General features: G+C 39.6%; 1 protein-coding gene across 50 annotated transcripts in view; it reads right to left on the reverse strand.

Moving 5' to 3' along the window:
- The window catches only part of RBFOX1 (RNA binding fox-1 homolog 1), a 1,470,157-nt gene that overhangs the window by 97,100 nt on the left and 1,348,323 nt on the right, over positions 1–24,734 (reverse strand). For 49 of the 50 annotated variants that reach the window (XM_071211399.1, XM_071211389.1, XM_071211388.1 and 46 more), the window contains 4 exons: positions 22,063–22,116; positions 13,473–13,565; positions 11,667–11,727; positions 2,904–2,957 (listed from right to left, as the gene is read on the reverse strand). In XM_071211399.1, the coding sequence (XP_071067500.1) occupies positions 2,904–2,957; positions 11,667–11,727; positions 13,473–13,565; positions 22,063–22,116 (262 nt within the window). The remainder of the gene's footprint in view (positions 1–2,903; positions 2,958–11,666; positions 11,728–13,472; positions 13,566–22,062; positions 22,117–24,734) is intronic. The other variant, XM_071211377.1, reaches the window with a different exon arrangement.

The raw sequence follows: 24,734 nt of genomic DNA on the forward strand, positions 1-24,734 counted from the left end.
TCAAAGCAAGTGTTCTGGAGTGTTGACTTTGTGGCAACATTTCCCCACGCTGCTGGATGTCAGGAGCCCGGTCTATCTACACGCACAAACCCAAAGGTGCAAAGAGAAGACGTCTGTTAGTTAGGATGCTCTGGGTAACGTAAGCCTGGAACAAAAAAAATTCAGATATACCAAAGAATACCCACCTCCTTTTGTTTATGCCCCCACAGATTTTTCAATACCCCATTTTTCAGACTTCAATTTATTGGAACAGCTTATGGAAATAATTACTCAGTTGTCCAGGCTCTTTAAATGCTCCCCTGATGCAACCAGTTAACGTGTGTGAATGAGTGGGGGTGGGATTGCTGTTGGAACAATCCAGAACGATTATCTTATTTCTCTTCTTTCAGTTGATTGGTTTGAGCATGGAGCTGTACCACGATCTGCCAGGGTAGGGCACAGTCTATAAGAATTACGACTTTTAATATTCATAAAAATGTAAGAAGCAGTATATCCCGGTGGTAACGAACACAGGCTCTGAGCCCCTCAAAGCCTGATTTCCAATCCTGCCCTGCTTCTTACCAGCTGTGAAATCCTGGGCCAATGATACCACCTCTTTGTGCCCTAGTTTCCTTGTTTGGAAAATTTCCTTGAAGATTAAATGCATTAATTCATGTGAAGTGCTTAGAACACTGCCTGGCCGCAGAAATACTCAATAAATAGTAACCCTTATTACAACTCATTCTCTCCCTGTGGCTCAATGATAGAATGTCCTAGTTTGGGTCATGGGCTCATCTCTGAAGGGCTAACATGATGCTCTAGAAATTACACTGATTATTCTTGTATGTGTAAGTCAGTCTGAATTGCTTCTGTCTTCACATCTTCTTAAACACACACAGACAAGCGTATAGATTTGAAAACACAAATAAAGGAGCTATTTTGTTTGTTTCTAGCTAATAAAGCTAAATTCGGCCAATAACTACATCATGTGGGGCCAAAAAATGCACTTTCCTTCCTCCATTGCAACTCACATTTCCCTACCCTACATCCCCATAGGCTTCCTGTTTCTTGTTTACGATCCTGTACTGTGGGGAGAAAGTGTGTACATGGGTATGCACACGCACACACATGCATATATGCAGAGAACCTGTGTCTCCTTCCTCAGCTACTCTATTTCACAGAATCATGCCATCTGGCTTTTCTCCTTCCCCATTTGGGGGATTTCATTGCTTTGCCACTTTGGACAAGGATGTACCCCCAAAATACCTTCTGAATTCCATGTGCTCTCAGACCCCAGCAATTTGCTCCTCCAAAATACACACATGACTAGAAGTCAAGGACTGGTCCTCTCATGAAGTAAGGGAAGAATCTAGTAGTCTAATGGATTATTCAGAGTTTCACTGAATCAACTCTTGGTTTCCCCTGCTCAAGGTAGAGAGATGAAACACTTACTTTCATTTACCAACCACTTATATGGTGCTGGCTATGCACGAAACATTCTTTATATCTTATTTGATTCTAATAGACACCTTATGAGTTTTGTACTATTACCATCCCCATTTATCAGATGAAGACACTTAGGTGCAGAGAGGTTAAGTAACTTGCCGAGAGTCACACAGCTGAGAAGTAGGAGGCTGCCTGGAGAACTCAGGAGGCAGGTTCTACAGTCTAATAATGGAAAGCCCCTTAGCTTAGTCTCTCTTCCCCTCCAAGAGTCAACATAGCTACTTCCTCAACTCATAGAGTCTCTGGATTTAAACAAGCTTGTGGCACAAAACACACATGAGGGACTACAAACGCTGCCTACTAAAATCCAGAACCCAGCTATCACACTGGGCAAAACATTCATATGCTTTTGGTCAAATTGTTAATTGTGCTAGAGCGACTGTCTAAGTTCCTTTCTCGCCAATTGAGTTTGATGATTAGTGTCAGGAAAATGGCAGCAGTAAGGCATCCCAGGATGATAACGAGAAATAGCAAAGGGTATGACTTACCATCAAGGGATCACTAAATGAATGGATCTAGACAACTGGTAATTTATAATTTATTTCTCCTTATTAAAAAGCAAGGGTCACATCAAAGAAAAAAAAAAGACTTCTTTTCATTGTCGGTGTGGCCAACCTGCCACTCAGGTTCTAAGGCATTAAATACAGTTGTGTTATTGGACAAGGAGATGACAGGTGGAAATGACCGGCCAAGCCAAGACAGACAGACATGAAATCTCAGCTTCTACACCTCCCCCGCCCCCCAGAGCCATGCAGCCACAGTTGCTTCTTGGTTAGTCTTTCCCAAAATTTGATAGGTTTTCTAAGAAAGTGACCTTTTTGGTGAGTGGGAGTGGGTGGGTAGACAGGGATGGGTGAGGGCAGAGACATATCCTTGCAGGCAAAGTACAGAGAAATGGAATTGCCAAGGGAAACTGATGAATGGAGAAAAACAAAGACAATATCATTTGTTCCAGTTTTCTAAATACCCCACCTCTTGGCAATTCCAAACCACTGTCCCATTATTGGAATTATTAAGCCGACTCTTTGACAGTAAAAACGCTGCAACAGTAAATGGAAATGTATGGCTAAAAGATATATTTCGGCATACTGAAATATAATGGGAGTAGACAAACCTGCATTTGTTCAGGGTGCTACCAAACAAAGCCTCAATGCTTTTTACGGCCACAATCACGGTGGGATTTCAAAAGGAGCAGAGAATCCAGGCTTACCCTACAATGTAACTTATATAATTCCCCTTTACTATTTAAAGTGTTTTAACCCCTCTTGATTTTGCTCAAAGAAATCATTCAGAACTTGTTAGTGCAGGGATTCACTGTTTGGATTATTTTCTGAAACCCATTTCTTTATTGGGAGGCAAAGCGCATTGCCAAGAAGACAAATGACCAAGAAGACAGCGTGCAAAGAGAAACTCTTTACCTGCATAGAATTCAGGACTGTAGACTGCACCCACAACTGGATTCAATTTCCAGCCTTAAAAAAATATACAAAAATGTTATTTTCACATTTGAGTCAACAACTTATATCTTTGACAGTTAACTGCAAATCATATGGGCTTGTGTATTTTATTATTTTAAAATTTAGAAGATACATAGTTTTGGGCATGTATAAAAATTATTTTAAAACTACACAAGGGAAAATGATTGGTTATTCATCCCCTTCTTTGATTTTCAGCCGACACAAATTAATGGAATGTAAACTACTGACCAGCTACAGGTGAACCTTTTGAAAATGATGTGGTAATTAATTTTCTCTCATATTGATATTTTCCAGAACCACCATAATCATTGGAAGCTTTTGTCTTCTTTCACACATTGCCGCTAGATAATTCATCGCATGCCTCTTTATATTGAGTTCATAAAAATCTGAAAGCTCACATACACAGGATTCTTTGCAACAACATACACCAACAATAATTATCATTCCTAATTATGACCCCAAGATAGTATAGAATTCCAAAGTGCTTTTTGAATTCCAAAGAAAAGAGCATTTTATCCCTTGGAGATTTAGTGTGGAATGGCATTGGAATGTATTCAGGGAGCATAAAAATTCTTAATCAATGCTTAATATCTAAGGTAATTTTCAAACAACCTGTATGTAAGATGAACAGAATCCTGTAATTTTCCAGTCGTTCTGGGCACAGAGTTTCCTGTAAGGTGAACCCTGGGTCTTCAGCAATATTTCTCAAGAAAAGATCATATAAAATATTTGCAAATGGAGAATCCACCCATATTGCAGGCCCCTATGGGGCATTATTTAGGGAAAAAAACTCTGAAGAAATATAACGGTTTAGGGTTCTATGGTCATTTCTTACCTTCTGGTAAGTCTATATGAAAACATCCATTATAGAATTCCTGAAAGACAGGACAGGTACGCTGCCTTCAATGGAAAACCTTTTGCCCCTGGTCAGAGGGTCAAACCCCAGAGTCTTTAATAAATGTTCTTGAGTGAAGGAAAGTTTGGATGTGAGGGAAGTTATTTCTGACAAGAACTCTCAGAAAGGAGAAGTGTGACATCCTGCCTGACCTCAGTGAAGTGCTCGTAAGAACAGCTGAGAAGTGACCACAATCTATGATGCACTGAGGAAGTCCGAGGCTAAGTATCTCAGTAGACAGGTCCCCAGATAGACCTAAGAACTTTCTAGAAGTTTCTAAGAGCATTCTGTTTCTAAGATCTTTCAGTTCCAACTTGAATCAGCTAGCTGGTTTAGAGTCCTCAGGATGACCTTAGGATAGGATTTTTCAAACTGAACCACCTGGGTGACTGTTGGTAGAGAAAACCCTCCACCTTAGACTTAGAGAAAGAGGCATCTACATTTAGGCACATTAAATTTTGAGACCTATTGCCTCAACAGTTTCTGAAGCTTTATACTGCCGCCTTCCTCTTGTACTTTTGAAACCTTGCCTTATAGGAATCTCTGTAGTGATATAAAAATAAAAATTATCCCAGACATTTCAGAATGAGTGTCTTATGACTGTGGAAAATGCCTTCAATTTGATCTTCTGAAGTTACACTGCTTCCTAAAAAAAGGAAAATGCCTAACTCTTATGGATAGGAGAACTAGTATCTATATTTCAAGTCATTTGAGGTCTAAGAGAAAACAGAGCCAACCAGTTGAGGATAAAACCACAGGGATTCCTGGGTATACTTAATGATCTCTATCTTTCTAGTCCTTCCTCACAGAAATCTAGAGTTTGTGAAAGAAAACTATCTGGAGCTCTATTAAATGAATAAATGAGCTATTATTCTCCTTCTTCTGCCTTCTGCTCCCCATTTCATATTTAGTTTATTTCCCCCTGCCCTTTTCTAGTACTGGTGAGGGGCTCATTCTCCCACTATTAAAGTTAGATTTTATTTCTTGGGTACCCCTTAATTTCTTGTGAGCCCCTTAAACATTTCCTTTTTCATCCAAGGCTGGCGGACACCATCACTGAATGTAGTCTTACTGATTAATTTTGAAGGGCTCTCAAAGATCTTGAGTTATACCAATGGACTTTCCTTTTCTCAAAGGTGTCCAAGGCCACCCATAACAATGTTTCCTCCACGTAACTTCATCATCCTCATTCCCTTGGGTCAAGAAAGGGTCTATTTATTTTCACTTATCTATCAGTTTACCAAGTCTACCCATGGAAAATATTAATTCAATATAAAAATAAAAGATAGTAAATGATACTTCATCTCATTGGGGAGATCCGTGCCATCCCATGTCTGCAAGTATTAACTGAGAGAGGTAATGGATAAGGCCTCCTCTATAAGAAATCAACTGAGAGTCTTTGGGTAGCAAAATGAAACAAGAGTGTTCAGGTGGTTATAGGAGCATCAGAGTAGGTATCATCCTCTCCCATCACTGGTGCCTTCCCCCAGATGAGGCTGCCTCACCCACATGTAAGGTAAATCAAGGGATTTTCTGAGCTGTTTAAGGCTGGCATGAAAACAAAACCTCTGGCCTCTTTCTACTCCTGAAACCCATTGCTCACCAAGGTTGACCCCCTTCATCGAATGGCATCCTCATCCACTTGGTGGCTCTAGGCAAATTTCTTGACCAATAATTCCTTGATTCTTCTCATGCCCTCATTCCCTATGTGCAATCCATTGGAAAATCCTAGTGGCTTAACTTCCAAAAGATGCTCATCCACTCTTTCTCCTTCCCTCCCTCTCTACTGCCCCCATCCCAGGTCAGCCACTTCTCTCTCTTACCTGGACAACTCCCCAGTAAGAATGCTGTAACTCTCACCATCAACTCCTACTCTTCCTTCCCTCCCTCGCCCTCTTTCTCCTTTCCTTCCTCCTTCCCCATATCTATTCTATACTTAGAAGCCAAGCAATTTTTAAAAAGTAAATCTGATATCTTCCTACACCTCGGAATTTTTCAATAGCCTCCTTATGAACCTAGAATAAACATGAATTCCCTACCTTCGTCTACAAAGCCTACATGATCTTACCCTTGCCCACATCCATTCCTCATCTGTCCCACTGTGCCACTTCTCTCTAAGCTCCAGGGACACCACTCCCTCTGCTTAGAGAATTCTCCCCAGCTTGACCCAAACCGACTTGACATATTTAGGTCTCCAGTGTCTTTCCTGAGCCTCTTCCTTAAAGTCACTTTCCTCCACCTCAAAGTTCCCCGCTGATTCATTTCCCAGTTTTCTGTGGTTATTAACACTATCTGGAATTACCTTATCATTTCTTTGTTTCTTATTCATTCTTTTTATACCTATTCTCCCTCAATATAATTAATGGTCAAGTGAGCAAGCCTACTGCCTGCTGTGAATCCCCAGCACCTAAAACTGTGCTTGGCAAAGAGTACTTATATGTGATCCATAAACGTTTACTTAGTTTCCCCTCTAAAGAAGCCATAGGACCATGAGGCTCTTTCTAATGGACTCATTCCCCTTTGGCGAGGGCACTATCTCCTTCAACCCCCAATGACCTGCTTTCCGATCAACTTCTGGAGAAGGACCCTGTTAGAGGTGATTGTCTTCAAGGGAAAGGTAATAAGAATCCAGTCCTTGAAAATCACCTCCGCTCAGACTTTAGAGAGCACAGGCAGGCGAGTGTAAATGTATGCAAATCATATGCAAATGGACTCCCAGCCCCTGCAACTCCTAGTACCTCAAAGAGACCCCTGGGATAACCCTGCTAGAGACAGGGTCCCGCACTGTCAGGAAGACGGACAGAATGATCCCATTTTTAATTTCTCAGGCAGCTTGCATAGGTCCCCAGGCCCTGCAGATTCAGAGATTTTGATCAAGGACATTAAACCGAACAATGAGGCTTACAACAAAAGGAGAACAGCTGATAAAAGCCTACCATTCCCAGGATCCCATGGCCCCCCATATGACAAAGCAATGGAGCGGAGACCAGACGTGTTGGGGTCTCCTTCTGTATCAGACAAGTGAGCAGCTCAGAGAGACCCACTCTATGGCTAGGTCTCTGCACCAAATCAGCAACCCCCTCCTCAGATTTAGCCTGTCAATGGCCACCTGCTAGCCCTCTTTAGGACAAGGCTGGCCAAGATTCCCAGTGTTGGCCACTGTGGTACTGGGCATCAAAAGAACAGATTTGGACATGCGTGCAGAAAATCAGCACTTGCCTTCTTTGGAACTTTGCAGGGTTGGCTATCAAAGACAAAATCTAGAAAGAACCTTCAAATACACTACAGGGGTTTCAAAAACTTTATACAAAGGCTTTTTGGAGACGGGCTCTGTACTAACGATGCTAGAGACCGGTAAGAGGCAACTCCTAAACCCAAGAGAACACGCAGAGTATGCACAGTTATTTTATTTGGTGCACCCGGTGATTTTAAACAACATGAATTAATTGCCAACGCTTAAATTTTATCTAAACTACGAAATTCCTGGTAATCCCGCCCCACCCCCACACGCATACTCTTCTTAAAGAGAATCTCTTAAAATGCATCTCTGACTCACTTCCCAGTTTCATTTTCTATAGAGCTGTTAACGCTACCTGGAGTTAACTAATTATTTCTTTGTCTCCAATGGGCAACTTTAGGTTAAGAATCCCCCAGGCCACTGAGTTACAGGAGGTGACCAGGAGCTGTCCCGTTTAGATGCACTCTCCAATTAGTCATTGTCAGCACTGTTCTCCGTTATATGCCTGACATGGACGTCTAGTGTCAGTGGTCTCTTATTGTCACCTTCTGGGGAACTATTTTGCTCTTACCTGCATGAAAATAGTCCAGAAGGTCTGTGCGTTTCTGTTGGCTCAATTATTTTGCCTGCCCAGCCCTTGTTGCCATTTGAATGTATGATTCCTAAGCTAGTATGTTTATCAGGAAATTCAACTTACTATCTACCACACGAAAAAGGAACAAAGGTGACCATTTAATATTGAGACTGTCGTGTAAGTAAATAATATTGCATTGCCAGTAGCGGTAAATTATCTCATGGCACTTTGTATTGTGTTGAGAACTTTATCTCCCTTAATCATCAAAATACTCTATAAAATAGGTCCTATTATATCTACAGTTCTCACTGGAGAAAACTGGCTCTTGAAGCATGTAAGCAACTTGCCTGCAATTAAACAGCCAGTGAATGGCAGAACTGATACTGGAGCCAAAATCTACTTCATTCCACAGTCTTGGATCTTTTCTTTCAGTTTCTATTCTTCCCCAGGTCTCTATGAAAATCAAAGAACCGGGACTAACATACATGCTTCCCCAACATCCAGGAAATCCCTGAGAATCCAGCTCTGAACTTGTTTGGCAGAATAAATATTTGGCCTCTAAAATCACCAAGGAGAAATAGCTCAATTCTCTTCTGATGAAGAAAGTTTCTAGACTGCCATGTCTCATTCTATATTCTTCTCTTATATCCAAGTTCAAGTGCCCTGGTGCACGGAATCTGCATTCCGAATGATGTAATGAACTTTGGTTCTCTATGCCAGAGCCTCGTAGACAGGTATCCCATTGCCTTTAAGTCCAGACTTAGCCACCATTTAAACCTTTCCAGCTGCTCAAACTTTTGTTGAATACATGGTTGAAGGAATCAATGGATGTGAACTGGCATTGACAGTTACAGCTCACCATGTGAAGATGACCTCAAAATTTGATGACTCTAGTAATTCATAATTTTGCTGAAACACTAGTTAGTGATTTGTGAGAATGAATTACTTAGCTAATGTGTGAACCTCATTGATCACTTAATTTTCTAATTTCAACCTGACTTTATTGGTTCTGACTGATCCTCTCTTTATATAACTTATCTTGTTAAGGTTCTGAGAGGACCCCATCTAGTTACAGTTCTATCGTATTGCAGTTTATGGGGAAATTTATTCGTGGTGGTGATATTCACAAATTAAGGATTGCAAAAGCTTTGAGAGCAACTTTCCTCTGAACACCAAAGGGTGCCATGATCTTTGAAATTTGAAAACCTAAGTATCCGAAGAGTCTTTAGAAGCCACTGTCTTGATGTCATTGGGAATCTCATTTATTTTAGGTCAGTTCTGCTTGAGCATCCATCCATCCCTTAGGTGGATACCATACTGAGGTGTGGGTCAGGGATAATCTTGGTGCCACTTTTCAGGAACATGGATGAGAGAACCACGTGAATTATTCCTGGAAATCAAGAATGTGTGACTGCCTGGAATGGGCTGTGGGATGTTTATGCCAGCATCTGGCAAGAGCTCATGGCTGCTCATTTAATAACTATTTTGTTATTGCGGTCAGCTGCCATTTGGACGTGTTTTGTAAGATGATGGGGGGATGGGAAAGAGGTACTCATACCTGCACGCATGAACCTTAGATTTTATTACTTCGAAATTAAAGAAAAAGGTTTGCTAATTACTTCCCCTCATCTAGCCTCAGTTTTTGCATCTTTAAAATAGGAATAACTACCTTCTCTTTGCAGGATTTCATATGGGCCCCATACATTTTAAATGCTTAACATAATGACTTGCACACAGTGTGTGTCCCAGAAATGTGGGCTATTAATAAATGGGCTTTGAAATGTGTCAAAGGACCTGCAGGGGGGAGCAGATGTAGCTCAAGTGGTTGAGCACCTGCTTCCCATGTACAAAGCTCTGGGTTCAATCCCCAGTACCTCCTAAAAAAAACAGACAAACAAAAAAAACTTGCTGGTCTAATTTTTCAGTCCCTGGCTAGGACACTGATCAAAAGCTCTTTCATTAAAATAAACATGCATGCCCATGGCTTCTCTGGCTTCATTTTCTCACACTGATGACACACATGGGTACCTATGCATATTCAAGCTAGCACACATGTGCTTGTGTGTGCACACACGTACACAAGAATAAAAGCAAAGTCAACCAAAAATGGGTAAAAAACCACATATTCCTGGAAATCTCTCTGTGGATGATGAGTAAAGAGCTGTGCACACACAGGCACACACACACTACTTCAAAATTAAAGAAATGCTCAGTAGTCAAATTGATGGTATCGAATCTTAACTGTGGCAAGTCTCAGAGCTATTATTTTAACTGAACTGAAAGCCTTCATGACACATAAATCAGAGCCTTGCTTCTTTGTAGCACTGGGCATTCAATGTCTGTTACAACAATTGTCTATCTCATTTAAGGGTATGGCTTGGGTCACTGGGTCAGCAGAATAAATAATTTATCTAGTCTTTCAAGTTAGAGCCCTATTATATTGATGGTATATTCCTATCAAGAGTTCCCCTTTTAAAAATAAAAACAAACTTACTTCACAAAATCGGTGGCTATTGGCAGAAGGAAGAAGTAAAATGAAAACAGAACTCCTACAAGCTAATACTATTTATTGTTTATAAAAGGGAAAAAATGAGTTCAATATCAGTAGGAAAGGTCTCAATCAACACATATTATTTCTATGGAAAAAAATGCAAACATTAAAGGACGTAAATGGTTGTTATGTATTGACATGGAAAGAAATCCATATGGATTTATAAAATCCAAATAAAGAATGATGTGTATATAATGTTACAAATATATAATATATATTATGAATACTATATGTTTATAATGATATCATTTATATTAAAAGTGTGCTCACAGTACTGTGATTACTATAGATATGTACTATACCACATATATGTGCATGTAAATGCAAAATAAAATATATACAACAATCTATAATAGCAGCTACCTCTGAGGTGACAGAGAATCAGGAAGGGGTGGGGTTTTATTCAAAATATATTTTAACCTTATCTTTAATATTTCTCACTCTATTTTTTTCAATGTATAATTAAAACTTTTAGAATGGAAAATCCCATATATTTTTATTTTATAAAGTGAAAAAAATGATATTAAAAAAAATCTTGTAAAATGAAGGTAAAATCTCTTCCAGGATCACATCTTCAACTCAATCATTAGCATTTTGGGGTACTTCCTATCATTATTTATTGCCATCATACTCTGCACATAATTTTTTATTTTAAGATTTTTCGTTCATTATGAGTCCTCTCATTTTCATGGGTATGATATGCCACTAAGTGCATATACTGTATTTTAGTTAATTACTTTCTTTTTAATTCTTGGTACAACAACTAACTATATGATAAACATCTCAGCAAATTGTTTTCTTGTTTTCTTTGTTAGAGTCAGATTTTGTTCATGTATTTTAGGAGAAATTTATTCTGAAAAGGATGATAGAATCACCATGTTTTTAATGATTTTTCATGTACATGTGTTCTGCAATACCCTGCAACATTCTCATGCAGCCCCAAATGGCACTGTGTGACCAAAGAGGTGCAATTAATTCACTCTCAGATTCTGCTCTCCTTGTGGAACTCAGTCATGAGGCTCCCTCCATGCCCTTTCAAAAGCCAAAGAGCACCTGAGCAGACTCAAAACCAGAACCAAATTCCATGGCCGCCCTTTCAGGAATGGTTAGCGATCAAGGAAGGGAGAGTGGGAAAGAAAGAAACAAGCAAACCTCCGTCCACTGCCTCAACTTACCATAGGAACAACAAATTAAAAAAACCCAACCAAGTCCCAAATAACAACTGGATCTCTGTTCCCATGGGAGATATTCTGGGGAGACTGAAAGAAGAGCATGTATGTTTAACCTAAAACAGAATTTGCGTTTGTCATGAAAATCCTCTCGTTTATCGGGTGGTTCACTGTAGCAGGTCAGCAGCAAGGCCACGCTGGTCAGACTGAGGCAGACAGACTCCCCGGGTAAACCACTTAACAGATTCAGAGGTGGAAGGGCCAGTCTCTACTCACCATTCGTGTAAGGGTTGACAGTCTTTTTATTTGTCATGACACGTGCTGTGGCATTATTTACCTATGTACATGGAAAACTCAATGAGCACATCATCCAGGCCCAGCTCACAATTCAATTAGTTGCATGCATTATGACTGTGACTAGTTACTAAAAAAAAAAAAAAAAAGAACAACAAAAAACTAAAATGCATTTTAATTATAAAAGGCAGTAGATGCATAACAAAATCATACATTTTTATAATTACATTTACTTCATAACCATTTTAACTTACAAATCATTTCAATAAAGCAATGTCATATCATTGAAAAGTTTAATAAAGAGACGGTAAAAGCAAATTAAAAGGGACTGCATAATTGAAGATTTAAAAGCATGCGTGTACTCCATGGTAACACAGAAACGATAAATAGTTTATAAACATAAAATAAAAAGTTCGTATGAAGGGACATGCAGTGGAGGAGAAGAGGGAAGAGACAAGGTACAAGGAAACATAAATGTCAAAAAAAGGGACAAACAAGTTTTAGCCGTGTGCAGCACTGTGGGGAGGGGCACCATCAGGAAGCAACATCTAGCATTCAACACTTGGAACAAGAGCCTTTTACATCGCAAGAATTAACGAAATCATTCAAGCTTGAGAGTCACAGCTAACGAAAGGATAAAAGAGAGGGTGCATTGTTTAACACAATATGGAGTTAACAATCTGAGTAAGATGTGCACCGGTCATATCTCAATCCAGTCAGTGCCTTCCAGGCTAGCTTAGAACGTACACTCATTTACAGGCGTACCAATATCCAAAAAAATAGAGCATCAAGAAAACTTAATACAACAAGTCAAAAACTTCACGTGGTATATAGATATGTATAGAGATATATCAGCACTAAATACGTGAAACGGCAGATGGACTTCACCACTTACCATTCACCACCACCGCCAGCATGGGTTTGTATACAGTTACCATGGTTACTGAGAGTTTGGTGAGGGGCCTAAGCGTTATCGTCGGAGGGGGAAAATGAAAGGCAAAATATGCAACATCTTACTCCAAAGACTGAAGCATTTTTAACTGGTATTTTTTTCTTTTATATATAGTTTTAACAAATATGACCCTGTGGCAGTGTTGAGGGGGATCCAGTGGTAGAAATAATCGATTCTAAATATTAGCAATTAAGGGTTTTGGTGGTGTGTTTTGTTTTTTTTTTAAATGGGCCAGGTATTGAACAGGAAATCCCGTTCACTTACTTACTTTGTTATCAAAAGAAAACAAAGATTTAAACTGGCTTCTTAAAAGAAAAAATGAGAGGTTTGCTGACAAAGGCCTCTCATTTTTTTTTTTTTCAAATTTCTCATGAAATGATCTTTCTCTCACAATTCGGTTTAATTAGCAAACCACTGTGGATCCCTCGTCAATCCTGCAGTGGAAAGAAAAACAGAAACCAAAAGAAAAACAAAAGCTGCTGTGTATTTTGTTTTGTTTTTGCAACACTGTCTCTACTGTTTGGAACCTACTGCACCCATCGATTATAAAACATGGAAAACAAAAAACGTTCAGATTAACCTTTCTTTGGTCTCACTTTTGCCATCCACCTTTCAGCAGTGATTAAGAGTAACGTAATAAAGTAAAATAAAAATTTAAAAAAAAGTAAGGCCAGTTTTCCTTTTTATATATAAATATATGTGTATATATATATATATAAACAATGAGAAGGGAATAGGGTCACATACAAGACGCCAATGATGCATCTGTAACAACGAATGAGCGTGAAGCAGACATTTATAAAAAAGATGAAAAGGAAAATATTTTGGACATGCACCTCGATTTTACGGCCCTCAACCACCGTGCCGTGTAATTTCTCCCTCGCCCTGTCCGCATCGGCACTATTTTCGAAAGTTACGAAACCAAATCCCTGCATGCAGGAGGGAGAAGGGAAAACAACATGCAGATTATTATTTCAGTCAACGACCACTTTATAATGTTCTCTCGCTTTAATGTCTACTTCTTGTCCTGGCTTCAGTTCTGTAACATGCAAATTAGAGAAATTATAAGAGTACTAAGATGTGCAATAAGTAAGCGACAAATGTGAACAATATTTCTTTTTCTGTCACCAGTTAGCTGTAACCCTTGAAGAATTCAAAGAATGATACCAAAATACCTTTCTAAATGTCACTACAGAAGAAAATAAATCTAACAAAAAGAAAATGAGATCAAAATAAATGTACAGTGTCTTCACAGAGAATAAAATGAAATAACGAGGAAAAAAAAGGGAACCACTTTCTTGACATGCAAATTAAAATAAGATAAAACAAAGGTGTGCACGGAATTCAACAATGAATGCCAAAATCCTCTAACATTGCCTACAGAGTCATGCCGTGTGGTTTTAAGAACATCTCTTCTTCATGCAATTTTAGGGTTATTCAAATTTGTCAATTCTACAGCCTTTACTTCTCAAAAATAAAAATTAAAAGCCTAAAAAAAGGAAAGACCTTTTTTTTAAAAAATCATAAGTCTTAAACTCTTTGGTCTAATAACCAAACAAAAAAAAATCAATGAAATGAATAGAAATAAACTTCAACTTCAATTGATTAATAATGTAAACAGTTCAAGTAACATTTTGTATTAATACCCACCCCAAATAATATACATGCTTCTGAACTTGTCAACTTTTGATACTACTTTATTAATTGAAAAGGAAAGTGTGTACAAAAATTGTAAAACTCTAAGACATTATGGTGCTATTCATTTATCATACCAATAGGTAGAATTTCTTTTAATAGAATGTTATTACAGTAACACTCTAAGCACTTGTTCTTTTACTAATAGACAACAAATATACCCTTTATTTCATCAGCAATATATTTTGCTTTAACTAGTTCAGTCTCAAAAAAATAAAATCACTAAACTTTACATTGTCAAAAATCCATCTTTTGTCTTCACTGATACTGTTCCTATGAAGAGTACAGAAAATATGACACATTATTTTTAAAACCCCTAAAAATATTTGTTCAGAAGTATACACCAACCTTTTGAAAAGTTCCCATGTAAATTTTCCCAAGTACTTCTGTTTTTCCCAGTGTAAATTGGGTGAAATAATGCAGTAGGTGGGATTCCTACTTCCACTAGGTAAACCTTACATAATGGTAAATATTGGCTATAAATTAAGCTTTGTGGGATAGCATAAGAGTCAGGTTTACTAATAAAACAGACTAATTACAAATAACCCATAGTCACGACCAACTGTCCCAGTCCCACACTAGGTTGCTTTGGTGATCTCTGAAGCTAAAGACCTTCAGGGTTTATTGCTCAATGGTCTGGGTAAGAGAGCACGTTCCATTAGTGAGAACGGACTTGTCCACTGAGGATACCACCTGTGGATGTATTCAAGCTAGAGTAGAAGATTAGTTGATAGGATTCTAAAGAGAAAAAATAAATATCTTCAATTTGGGGGGTCAAACTGAAATACCTTATAAAATCTTGCCCATGCTGAGAATCTTTGACTAGAATATAACCTGAATTGTTTCATTAATGCAAGAAAACACGCTAACAGAAGTATCCTACTTAGTTTGAATATCACTATATGTTCATATTACTCAAAAATACTTATTAACTAAAATACTTATTTTTGAGATAACAGCTCTTCAAAGAGCAGAAGAATGAATTTTGGCATGTTGTTCTATGTGATGGGCCCAAAAGTTAGCTGGAACGAAAGATCATACCAAACATTTGGATTCTAGGCCCCACCCAATATCACCTGAATCAGAACCTAGAGTGGAGTCCAGAAATCCATGTGATTAGCAAGTGGCCTATGTGGGCTAGCAATTGTATTATGCCTTGTCTCTAGTATCATTAAGCATCATCAAAACAATATTTCAGTTCTTTAGAATAAGCAGACTATGTTATTGCTGGTTTCTATGGCACAAGCTATTGAGCAGAGTGAGTTAGTGAGTTTCTGGGGTGATACCTATCTGACTCAGTTATTTGGAACTTAGCGGTAGGGGAATAGTCCAAATCTCAGGCTAGTTAGCAATCTTCTCTTCCTCATCTGTAAGCCAAACTTCTAGTGTCAATGGCCACATCATGCAATGCATAAGTAATAAGGGAAACGAGGGCTCTGGGTTCATCAGGCAATCTTCTCACTATGCAAGAAAAGAAAATCCACAGCCTGAGCCTCATGGACAGGGGCTCATTTCCATCTAACAGGATAAACAGTTATCGTTTGTGTCTACATGGGTAAGCAGTTTTACTGCAATGCTGGGAAGAACATAGCCAGGTGAGGAGTAATCAACCCACTTATCCAACAATATCTCAAAGGAGCTCATCCTCAAGATTCTAGTCTGAACCCAAGACAAACCACACTGGCCTCAAATTAGCACTATTTTAGCAATAGATGAAGGTGGAGATAAAAGATATTTTGAAACCCAAGAGAAGTGCATAAACCTAAAGGAAATTCTCCAGTCTAGTCTCAAGTCCTTGATTTGTTTTTAAGCAAAGAGGTTATATTGATGATTCTTCTTCCCCTTCTCTGCCAAACTTCTTATTTTTTTGAGCTGCTAAATACTCCTCTTTTTAAGCTGCTGAGATGAGTAGTGGAGATTTGACACAGTTGGGCTCAAAAAGAGCTTGCTTCAGAAACGGTCCCCAAAATACAAAAGAAACCTTCCTATCTGGATTCCCTGGACAACCACACCTCCCACCCAAACAGGAATTGGCTTGCCTGAGTCAGAAGATTGCTGGAATCCTTGTCTGGGAGCAACCCTACCTGGCCATTATCTGGAAACTTCTTTATCGAGCCCAGCACTAGTAAGCAACTTTGGAAGGAGGTGCTGAGGTTGTTTCTTGCAGTCCTGCCTCATGGTTAGAATTCTATCTAAAGGAAATAGCAACTTGTTGTTTTTAAAAGGATTATGGACATAGTTTTTAGTCTGAGACTTAAAAGGCAGAGTGACAGAAGCACCATTCTGCACTTGGCTTGGGGAGCAGCAGGACTGAGTGCAATGCTGATGTGTAAACCTAAGAAGTCAAGAGTCCAAGAAGGGCTGCTCAAAGGGGAGTCAGACAGTCCTCCCTGGTCTGAAGAAAGAAACTTCTTACTAGGGGTTACCTCAACAGAGGGGTGGGGGTAAGAGGATGCAAGATGGTGCTTGACCTCCTTCTTGCTCAAATGTGGCCTTTCTCTAAGCCAAACTCATCGTAAAAATTCACAGCCTTCCCCCCAATGTGGGGCATGATTCCTGGGGGTGAGCCTCCCTGGCACTGAGGGATTAATACCAAGCACCAGCTAATACTGCATTTGGAAAAAGACCTAGACCAAAAGGGGGAAATATTGAATGCAAATCAGTTTTTATGGCTAAGAGATTTCAAAGTCTCTTTTGAATGTTCAATAGAGAACGCTGAATATTCAATATTCAATATTCTCTATTGAATATTGGATGTAAATGAGTTTTTATGGATAAGAGATTTCAAAGTCAGGAGGTCATTCCAGTGGTTATGCTTATGCATGTCTTAGGAGGCTCTCGCTGTCTGCTACAGTAAACAGTGCTTCAAGCAGGGGTGCTCCTGGGGGCTCTAAAGACTTCTAGACACTATAGGCAGGGCAGACAACCCCAGGAAATCAGCACCCCATCAGTGGGCCTTAGCTTGGAATATATTATAACCCATCTCCCCCAGTGTATCAGAGTTAGACTCATCTACAATTTTCCTACACATGGTTCTTCTGCCCCATTTATCTGAACCTATAATTAGCACTATACCCGTTAAATGTATGTCTCAGAGACTTAAATCTTCCAGCTGTTCATATACCAGGTGAGCCCTGAATCTCAGCAGAGTTGCAGAAACACACTCTCCACTCATCAGACTCACCCAAGTCAACTAACAAAAGGAGGATGATGGAAATGCCCATCCCCAGAAGCAGAGAGTGTCTGAAACTGCAAGCAAGACAGTTCCATCCATCTGCCCCATGGGATCTAAGCCCACTCTCAGTCTGAAGTAGAGTGGGCATCACCACCCCCAAATCCTCAAGATAGAGGAACGAACAAACACAAAGGAGGAATGCAGCTATGGACTAAAGTAGACTTATTATTATTCTAATAATGGAAGAACTTGAAATATTAATATAAAGACAGTGGTCATCAGAGGGGAGAAAGAGGGAAGAATAGGTGTGACATGAGACATTTTGGGTACATTGGAATTGTTCTGCATGACATTGCAATGATAGATACAAGCCATTATACTTGTTGTCTAAAAACCTATTAAATTGTGTGGTATCAACTGTAAACCATAATGGAAACTATACTGGGCTTAGTAGCAATGCTTCAATATATGTTCATCAATTGTAACAAGTGTACCACCCTAATGAAAGATGTTGTTAATGGGGGGAAAGTGTGGGAGGGGGAGAGGTTGGGGCCTGTGGGAATCCCCTATATTTTCAATGTAGCATTTATGTAACCTAGAGCTCCTTTAAAAATAAAGGGAAAAAATATCTGCTGTTAAAAAAAAAAAAAAAGATCCTGCCTGTAGAAAGATACCTGTTCCTTGTGCCGCCTGAGGATGGGAGGGGCAGATAATGCTGACCCAGGATGGCCTGCTAGACTAGCACGATTGCCTATTTTATTTTATTTTATTTTTTTTTTTTAATTTTTTTATTTTTTATTGACTTTGTAATAATATTACATTAAAAATATATATGTGAGGTCCCATTCAACCCCACCCCCCCACCCCCCCTCTCCCCCCCCCCAACAACACTCATTCCCATCATCATGACACATCCATTGGATTTGGTAAGTACATCTTTGGGCACCTCTGCACCTCATATACATTGGTTCACCTCATGTCCCATACTCTCCTCTATTCCATCATGTAGGCCCTGTGAGGATTTACAATGTCCGGTGATTACCTCTGAAGCACCATCCAGGGCAGCTCCATGTCCCGAAGATGCCTCCACCTCTCATCTCTTCCTGCCTTTCCCCATACCCTTTGTCCATTATGTCCACTTTTCCCAATCCAATGCCACCTCTTCTATGTGGACACTGGATTGGTTGTGTCCATTGCACCTTTATGTCAAGAGGAGGCTCAGATTCCACCTGGATGCTGGATGCAACGATTGCCTATTTTAAAACCCTTTTTGCGGCTCATAAATTCTGACCTTCCCACATTTCAGATGTAATTTTTGTTGATGCTGTTGTTTTTAATATAGGCAATATCTTCTTTTTTGCCTTAATGCAAATGCATCATTTTAGAGCTTAAATAAAGGTTCTGAAGTACCCCAGATGGATGAAAGCACTGGATTTTCTTTTACATCAAAATCCATTGCCTCTAGTTTCTGGTGCAGTGAGCTCAGAGCTGTTAGAAGAGAAGGGAGGCTCCCATTCCCGTGGGACTTGGAGACTCAGCGCTCAACTCTTCCCAGCGACCTCTGCATCCACAGTCCTTTCTCCCCGGAGCACCCCCCTTTCCCCTACCTGGGAAATTCCTACTTATCTTCCTCTCTCAGCTTCCATGTCCCTTCCTCCCAGAAACCTTCCCACCGTCCAACAATATTGATGTGTCTGTTGGAGTCTCAACAGCTTCTTGCATCGCCATGCAGCGTACACTTCATTGCAATTATGCGTCTTGACCGCCTGTCTCACGTGCTGCACAGGGAATAGATGAGGGCAGGAAGCCTGACTATCATGCTCTGGACTGATTCACCATTTGAGTCACGGGAACATAGCCGAGGCTTAGAAATCTCCATTGAATCAAAGATCAAACTGTAGATTTTCTAGGTGTATCGGAAAATTCTGTAGCTGCATCTGGTTGTATCCCACAAATAAAAGCTTTCAGGGACAAACGAAATGGTTTTATAGGACCTCTCTCACCCCTAAGTACTAGCCTATACTTATTTTCAAATTCGGACTTATCTTTTAAAATGTGGTTTCCCTCTATGCTTGCTACAAAATCTTCATGTGATACGTTCCCGATACTGCACGGGTACATATGGGCACATATGCACACATACATATGTGTACTCACATAACCACTGCCCACTCAGCCACTGAATGACCTGCCTCAGGGGGCTGTCCCCAGAGAGAAGGAACGAAGGGTGAGTTCCCGGCTCTGGGAGTCCCACCCCAGCCCCTAATGGGGAAATGAGGTCCTTATAGGGGTTCCGGTTCCTCAGCCATTAAAATGGAAATGTTCCTTTAAATAAAGCCCTCTCCCTTAAAGGGAAATGTCAGATATGAAAAATAACCCTGGGTGAGCTGCTGCGCCCAGTTGGCACTTCCCAACTGTACTGGCTCCACGACCCTCCAGCCACTTTAACAAAGAGCTCCAACACCTGCACAGCCAATTCTTTCAGAGGGAGCAAAGCTGCCAAGAGAGGCTATTTTTGATGTTTCCTACCAAAAAAAAAAAAAAAAGGAGCTTAACAAAGTTTGACTCTGTATGCGGCAAATTTAAATGGTCTTTTTCCTGAAACCCCCAGAGACAAGCTAATCATGGGAATGACGGAAGAAGTCTTAAAAATAGCACTGCCATTGTACTTGCAGAAGAGCAAACGATATTCTTTTAACGCCCCAAAACAGCTCTCGAAAGGAATTAGCTTTCCCTAACTGGCGAAAGTTACAAAACAAAATATAAATTACATATACATTTTAAAAAGCAGGGAAAAAATCCTTTGAAAGCAGGGGTGCTCCAGACAAACGCAGGGTGAGAAGGAAACTGGCCAACATTCTGGATCATCTTCTATACCTTTGCCGGGAATACATGGGGCCTGAGTGAAAAGGATTAGGCTGGGCACTCTTCTCTCTAACGAGCTTTGCTATGCTGGTATGGAAATTGTGCGTGTAATGGTTTTCAGAGCAGAAGCAAAAGGAGACTTCACTTTCCCCCCCCCAGCCTAGAGGTCAAACTGCTGACATATGACAAGAATGACTAAAATACCTGAAATTATAGGAGAATGACAAGGTCTCTGAACTGGCAGAACTAGAGAGTATAATGAATTGATTTTTTTTTTACTCATCTGGCATAGCACATCGTTTTGTCTAAGTAAGAGAGAATGCTGGAATCTTCTTCCCCCAATTTGATCACCATTGTCCTATTCGGTAATCTATTAATAAAATATTTAGAGAGGAGGGGGCTGTAGACCAACCAATGGAAAATCATCTGCTGTGTGGGGAGCAGGTGGTCCCGGCACGGTGGCCAGCTGCCTTAGCTAGCCCATTCTGCTTAGTGACCCTCACGGTTACTGACTTGTCCAAAATGAATTGCCCGTGTAAGGAAAGCTACGGAGCTAAAACCGGTGTCTCCCGTATCGAGTGAACGATTTCTCTTAGCATCCACTTTGCTTTCACAGTCCCAGGGTAAAAGGAGAAAGGAGCTTAAAATTCCTGACAAACGGGGGAGACACACACATCTCCTTTTCCATATCCTTCCCGTCTGCTGACATGCCTAAAGCCACCACGGCTTCCTCAAGAGGCCTGATTGGGTTCTGGAGACTTCTGTGGGTTCAGGGAGGGAGAGACACGTTAACAACAACAGAAGAAATCAAAACCCCATGAGCAGGCGAAGGGTATGGAGGTGAAGGTTTGGATGTATTTAAAACAGGAAGACTTGAGAGGTTATAGCTTTAAGGAAAGGTGGGAGCGTTTTATGGGAAGACAGGTTTCTGGGCTCTACTTTCAGGGTTTCGGATTCAGTAGGTCTGGCTTGAGCCTGAGAATGTGCTTTCCTCACAAGTCTCCAGGTCACGCTGGCACTCTTGGCCTGGGTGTCCCACTTAGGCAACCACCACTACGGAGGACGCCTGGGAAAGTCTGGCTTTTTTCCCCCTCCCAACCCATCTCTGTTTTGAAGGTATTAGAACCTCTCCCTATAGTCTCCAAGTTTACTAACACTGATAGCTATAGGAAAATCATCTTAAAAATTGGTTTCCTGCTAAAAAAAAAAACTCAAAGCAATGGCAAATTGCAAAATGCAGACTGGTTAACATACTAATGAATAAAATTATATTCAAAAGGTTGGTGTATATGAGATTTTCTTCCCTATAACCCAGGAAAATAACTGCACTTTATTAATACAGAATAATCACATATTTACCTGCTCATGAGACTATCAACTCACTTTTTAATATAAAGAACATAATTATCACTGAAAAACAAAAATGTAGCAACATTATTTTTTAAGCATGGGTAATTTTCCTCTGGAAACTTGATCTATATAGCAGCGATTTAAAATTATCCCCTTACATAGTTTAAACTGAGCCCAGTGTATTTCCCACCATTTTGGAAGCTAGAGGTGGTCTCTAAAGGAATTCCCACTGAAGTCTATTTTCAAAATGTACTGATTAAAACTGTGCAGTTGTTTCCCCTTATTCATAAGAAACATTTAAAAATAAGCTAAACAATTCTAAAGTGAATTAAGTTGCTTACCTTTGAGCCTCGCTCATTAAAAATAATTTCAACATCTAAGATTTTACCAAATTGCTGCAAAGAAATAGAAATATTTATAAGCAAGAAGAGAAATGGAGTAATGCGTATTATGCACATTGGTAATTGTACCCAAAATGATAATTTTTTTCCTCTTTTAATATCAAAGATATATATTTTACACAGTTCTATCATTAAATGATGTGCTTGATAAGAGAGATGCAGCCACATATATTATCTCCATATTATGACATACACTATCAGGTGAAATACCTGAGTAGGGGTCTGGTACACAATATATAACCAAAAGATTAATTCTATTTTCTTTCCTTTATTGAGTGCATGATTGCTTTCCCAGGCACTGAGCAATGAAGATAAAAAATGGTTAGTATAAATGTTAATCTTCTTAGATGATACTGCTGGCCAGTGAGACACACACTCTTGATAGAATGGGATTCTGATAATAAGACGTACAACTGGAATACGATGTTGAGGGTTTAGGCCCCAAATCATCATAAAAGCCAGAGCAGTCAGACCTTATTAGAGAAGTAAAGTACAAACAGACAAAAGCAAGATACAATATGCAGACACCTGTCATCATCAATATATCAGCATAGTTTGGCCAGTCCTCAAGCTGAAATGGACTTCTTACAAGATGATTCTCTGTATTGCTCAACAAACAAAAAGATTTTAGGAAATGCACATGAATAAACTCTGTAAGAAATGAGAGCAGTGCTTAACATCTTCAAGTCTAGAAACAGAGTGTCCGATTACACATAAATTGGTTTAATTCTAGAGAGCTTTGGACTGGGTGGAAGATAATGTTGTCAGATAAAATGTAAGACCCTCAGTTAAATTTAAACTTCAGACTTTTTAAGATATACATGTGCCCCATGCAATACATGGGACATACATACACCTATAAAAAACATGAAGCTTATTCAAATTCAACTGACTTTCTGTATTTTCCTTTGCAAAACCTGGCAATCCCTAGCGGGAAATGCACATCGAGAAATTCTTGATTCACACTTAAAAGAGAACAAGGACCCTGAAACAGTAGCATCTGATAATACAAATCCCTTCCCCCCAACCTGGGAATCTTTCAGTGTTCTTAGCTCACATGAAGTAGAGTGGGCATTTCTTGAGTATGGCCTGCTCTACTTCAGCGCAGGGGGGAGGAGTAGTGTAAAAGGATGTGACATGGCCCAGGTAAGACAAAATAAGGGGGAAATTCTGTCTCAATGTGGAGTGAGAGCAAACACCCTTTCTAGTGATGAAATTAAAACAAATCAGAGCAACATAAAGAAATATTTTTATCCTCTTTGGCCTTCACTTTGAGCTTTCCTATTATTCCATTTGTCTTTGCATCTCGGAATCGATCCGCAACCCTCATTCCTTCAGGGAAGTCTGTGGTGGAAAATATAAAGCACACCTGTATATAGCAAAGAAGAGAGTGACTGGGGGTATATGCGGAGCAGGACAGAAAAGGGACAATCAGAACAGAGAGGGGTGGGGACAGCTTGCACAACTGATGTGCTTCACCTACAGGATATTGGGGTTCCCATGGGGTAAGAGTCCAGAAGCTTCCACTAATGTTCTCTGTTTGGAACAAACAGACTAGCCTCTGTAAAAGACTTGCATTTTTCATGTTGAGCAGCCAAAGGTTTTGGAGAAAAGTAGAAGCATAGGAAAAAAAACAAGGAAAGACAGCTTAACTAGGAAAGGAGATGGAAAGTCCACATTTCTACTATGTACAATGGAAATACCAAGAAGCAGGCAGCTAACTTGACCTACAATTTGTGGATGCTCAAAAATTCTTTTTGGTCAAGAGAATATTCTTCTACAGAGCATTTTCAATGGCCTAGATTTGAGCAGAGGAAATCATTAAAAATAGAAGGAAAACACGTTCAGATTTGGGAAATGAAGGATTTACCTTTCAAAAGTGAACAGAATTTCATAGTAAAGAATCCTCCAGTTTTGTGCACTTCTCAGAAGCAGTAATTTTGATACAACCTGCTTAAAATATTCAGTTCACACAGATGCTATCATTTTTATTTCAGGCATAAGAGCCTTGAAGCACATATATTTATGGATAAAGAAGCTTGAAAAAGACTTCTTCCAAAACCATGAGGCAAATGCCATCTATAGAACATTCTTTAAGAAGTCATTACAAAACTCTTCCTTTCCAATAAGATCTGGTTGAGCTAGAACTAGTCAAGTAGTTTTAGCATGTGTCATTCCCTAAATGAAATAATGACACTGTATGCCCTGAAATGGCCTCAAATGTTTCCCATTTTGGCAGTTGCCACTGGGTTGATGATTCTCAGACCCGATAAACAAGCCACAAGAAGAATGCTGATGTAAGCTCCATTTCTAAGACAGTTGTGTACTATATTTATAGTATCAACAGTTTAATTGGGAAGTTTGGTACTAATGATGTAAACACAGCTGGCACATTTTCAATTTAAATAGACACGACTCATTCGCAGACATAACTAGCATTTGTTTGCTCAACAGCAATGTTCGGCAATGTCTCCAAATCCAGACAAGGTTTCTCAATAGCTGTATCAAGAACAAAATCCGGAAGCTTACCAGCACGCACTTGAGCAAATATGTACCAAGCACTTTTTGACATTCTCAGGTCAAATAATATTTCTCTGAAAACCTGAGAAGGA

This window comes from Dasypus novemcinctus, chromosome 23, assembly GCF_030445035.2.
Source record: "Dasypus novemcinctus isolate mDasNov1 chromosome 23, mDasNov1.1.hap2, whole genome shotgun sequence".
Classification (NCBI taxonomy): Eukaryota; Metazoa; Chordata; class Mammalia; order Cingulata; family Dasypodidae; genus Dasypus; species Dasypus novemcinctus.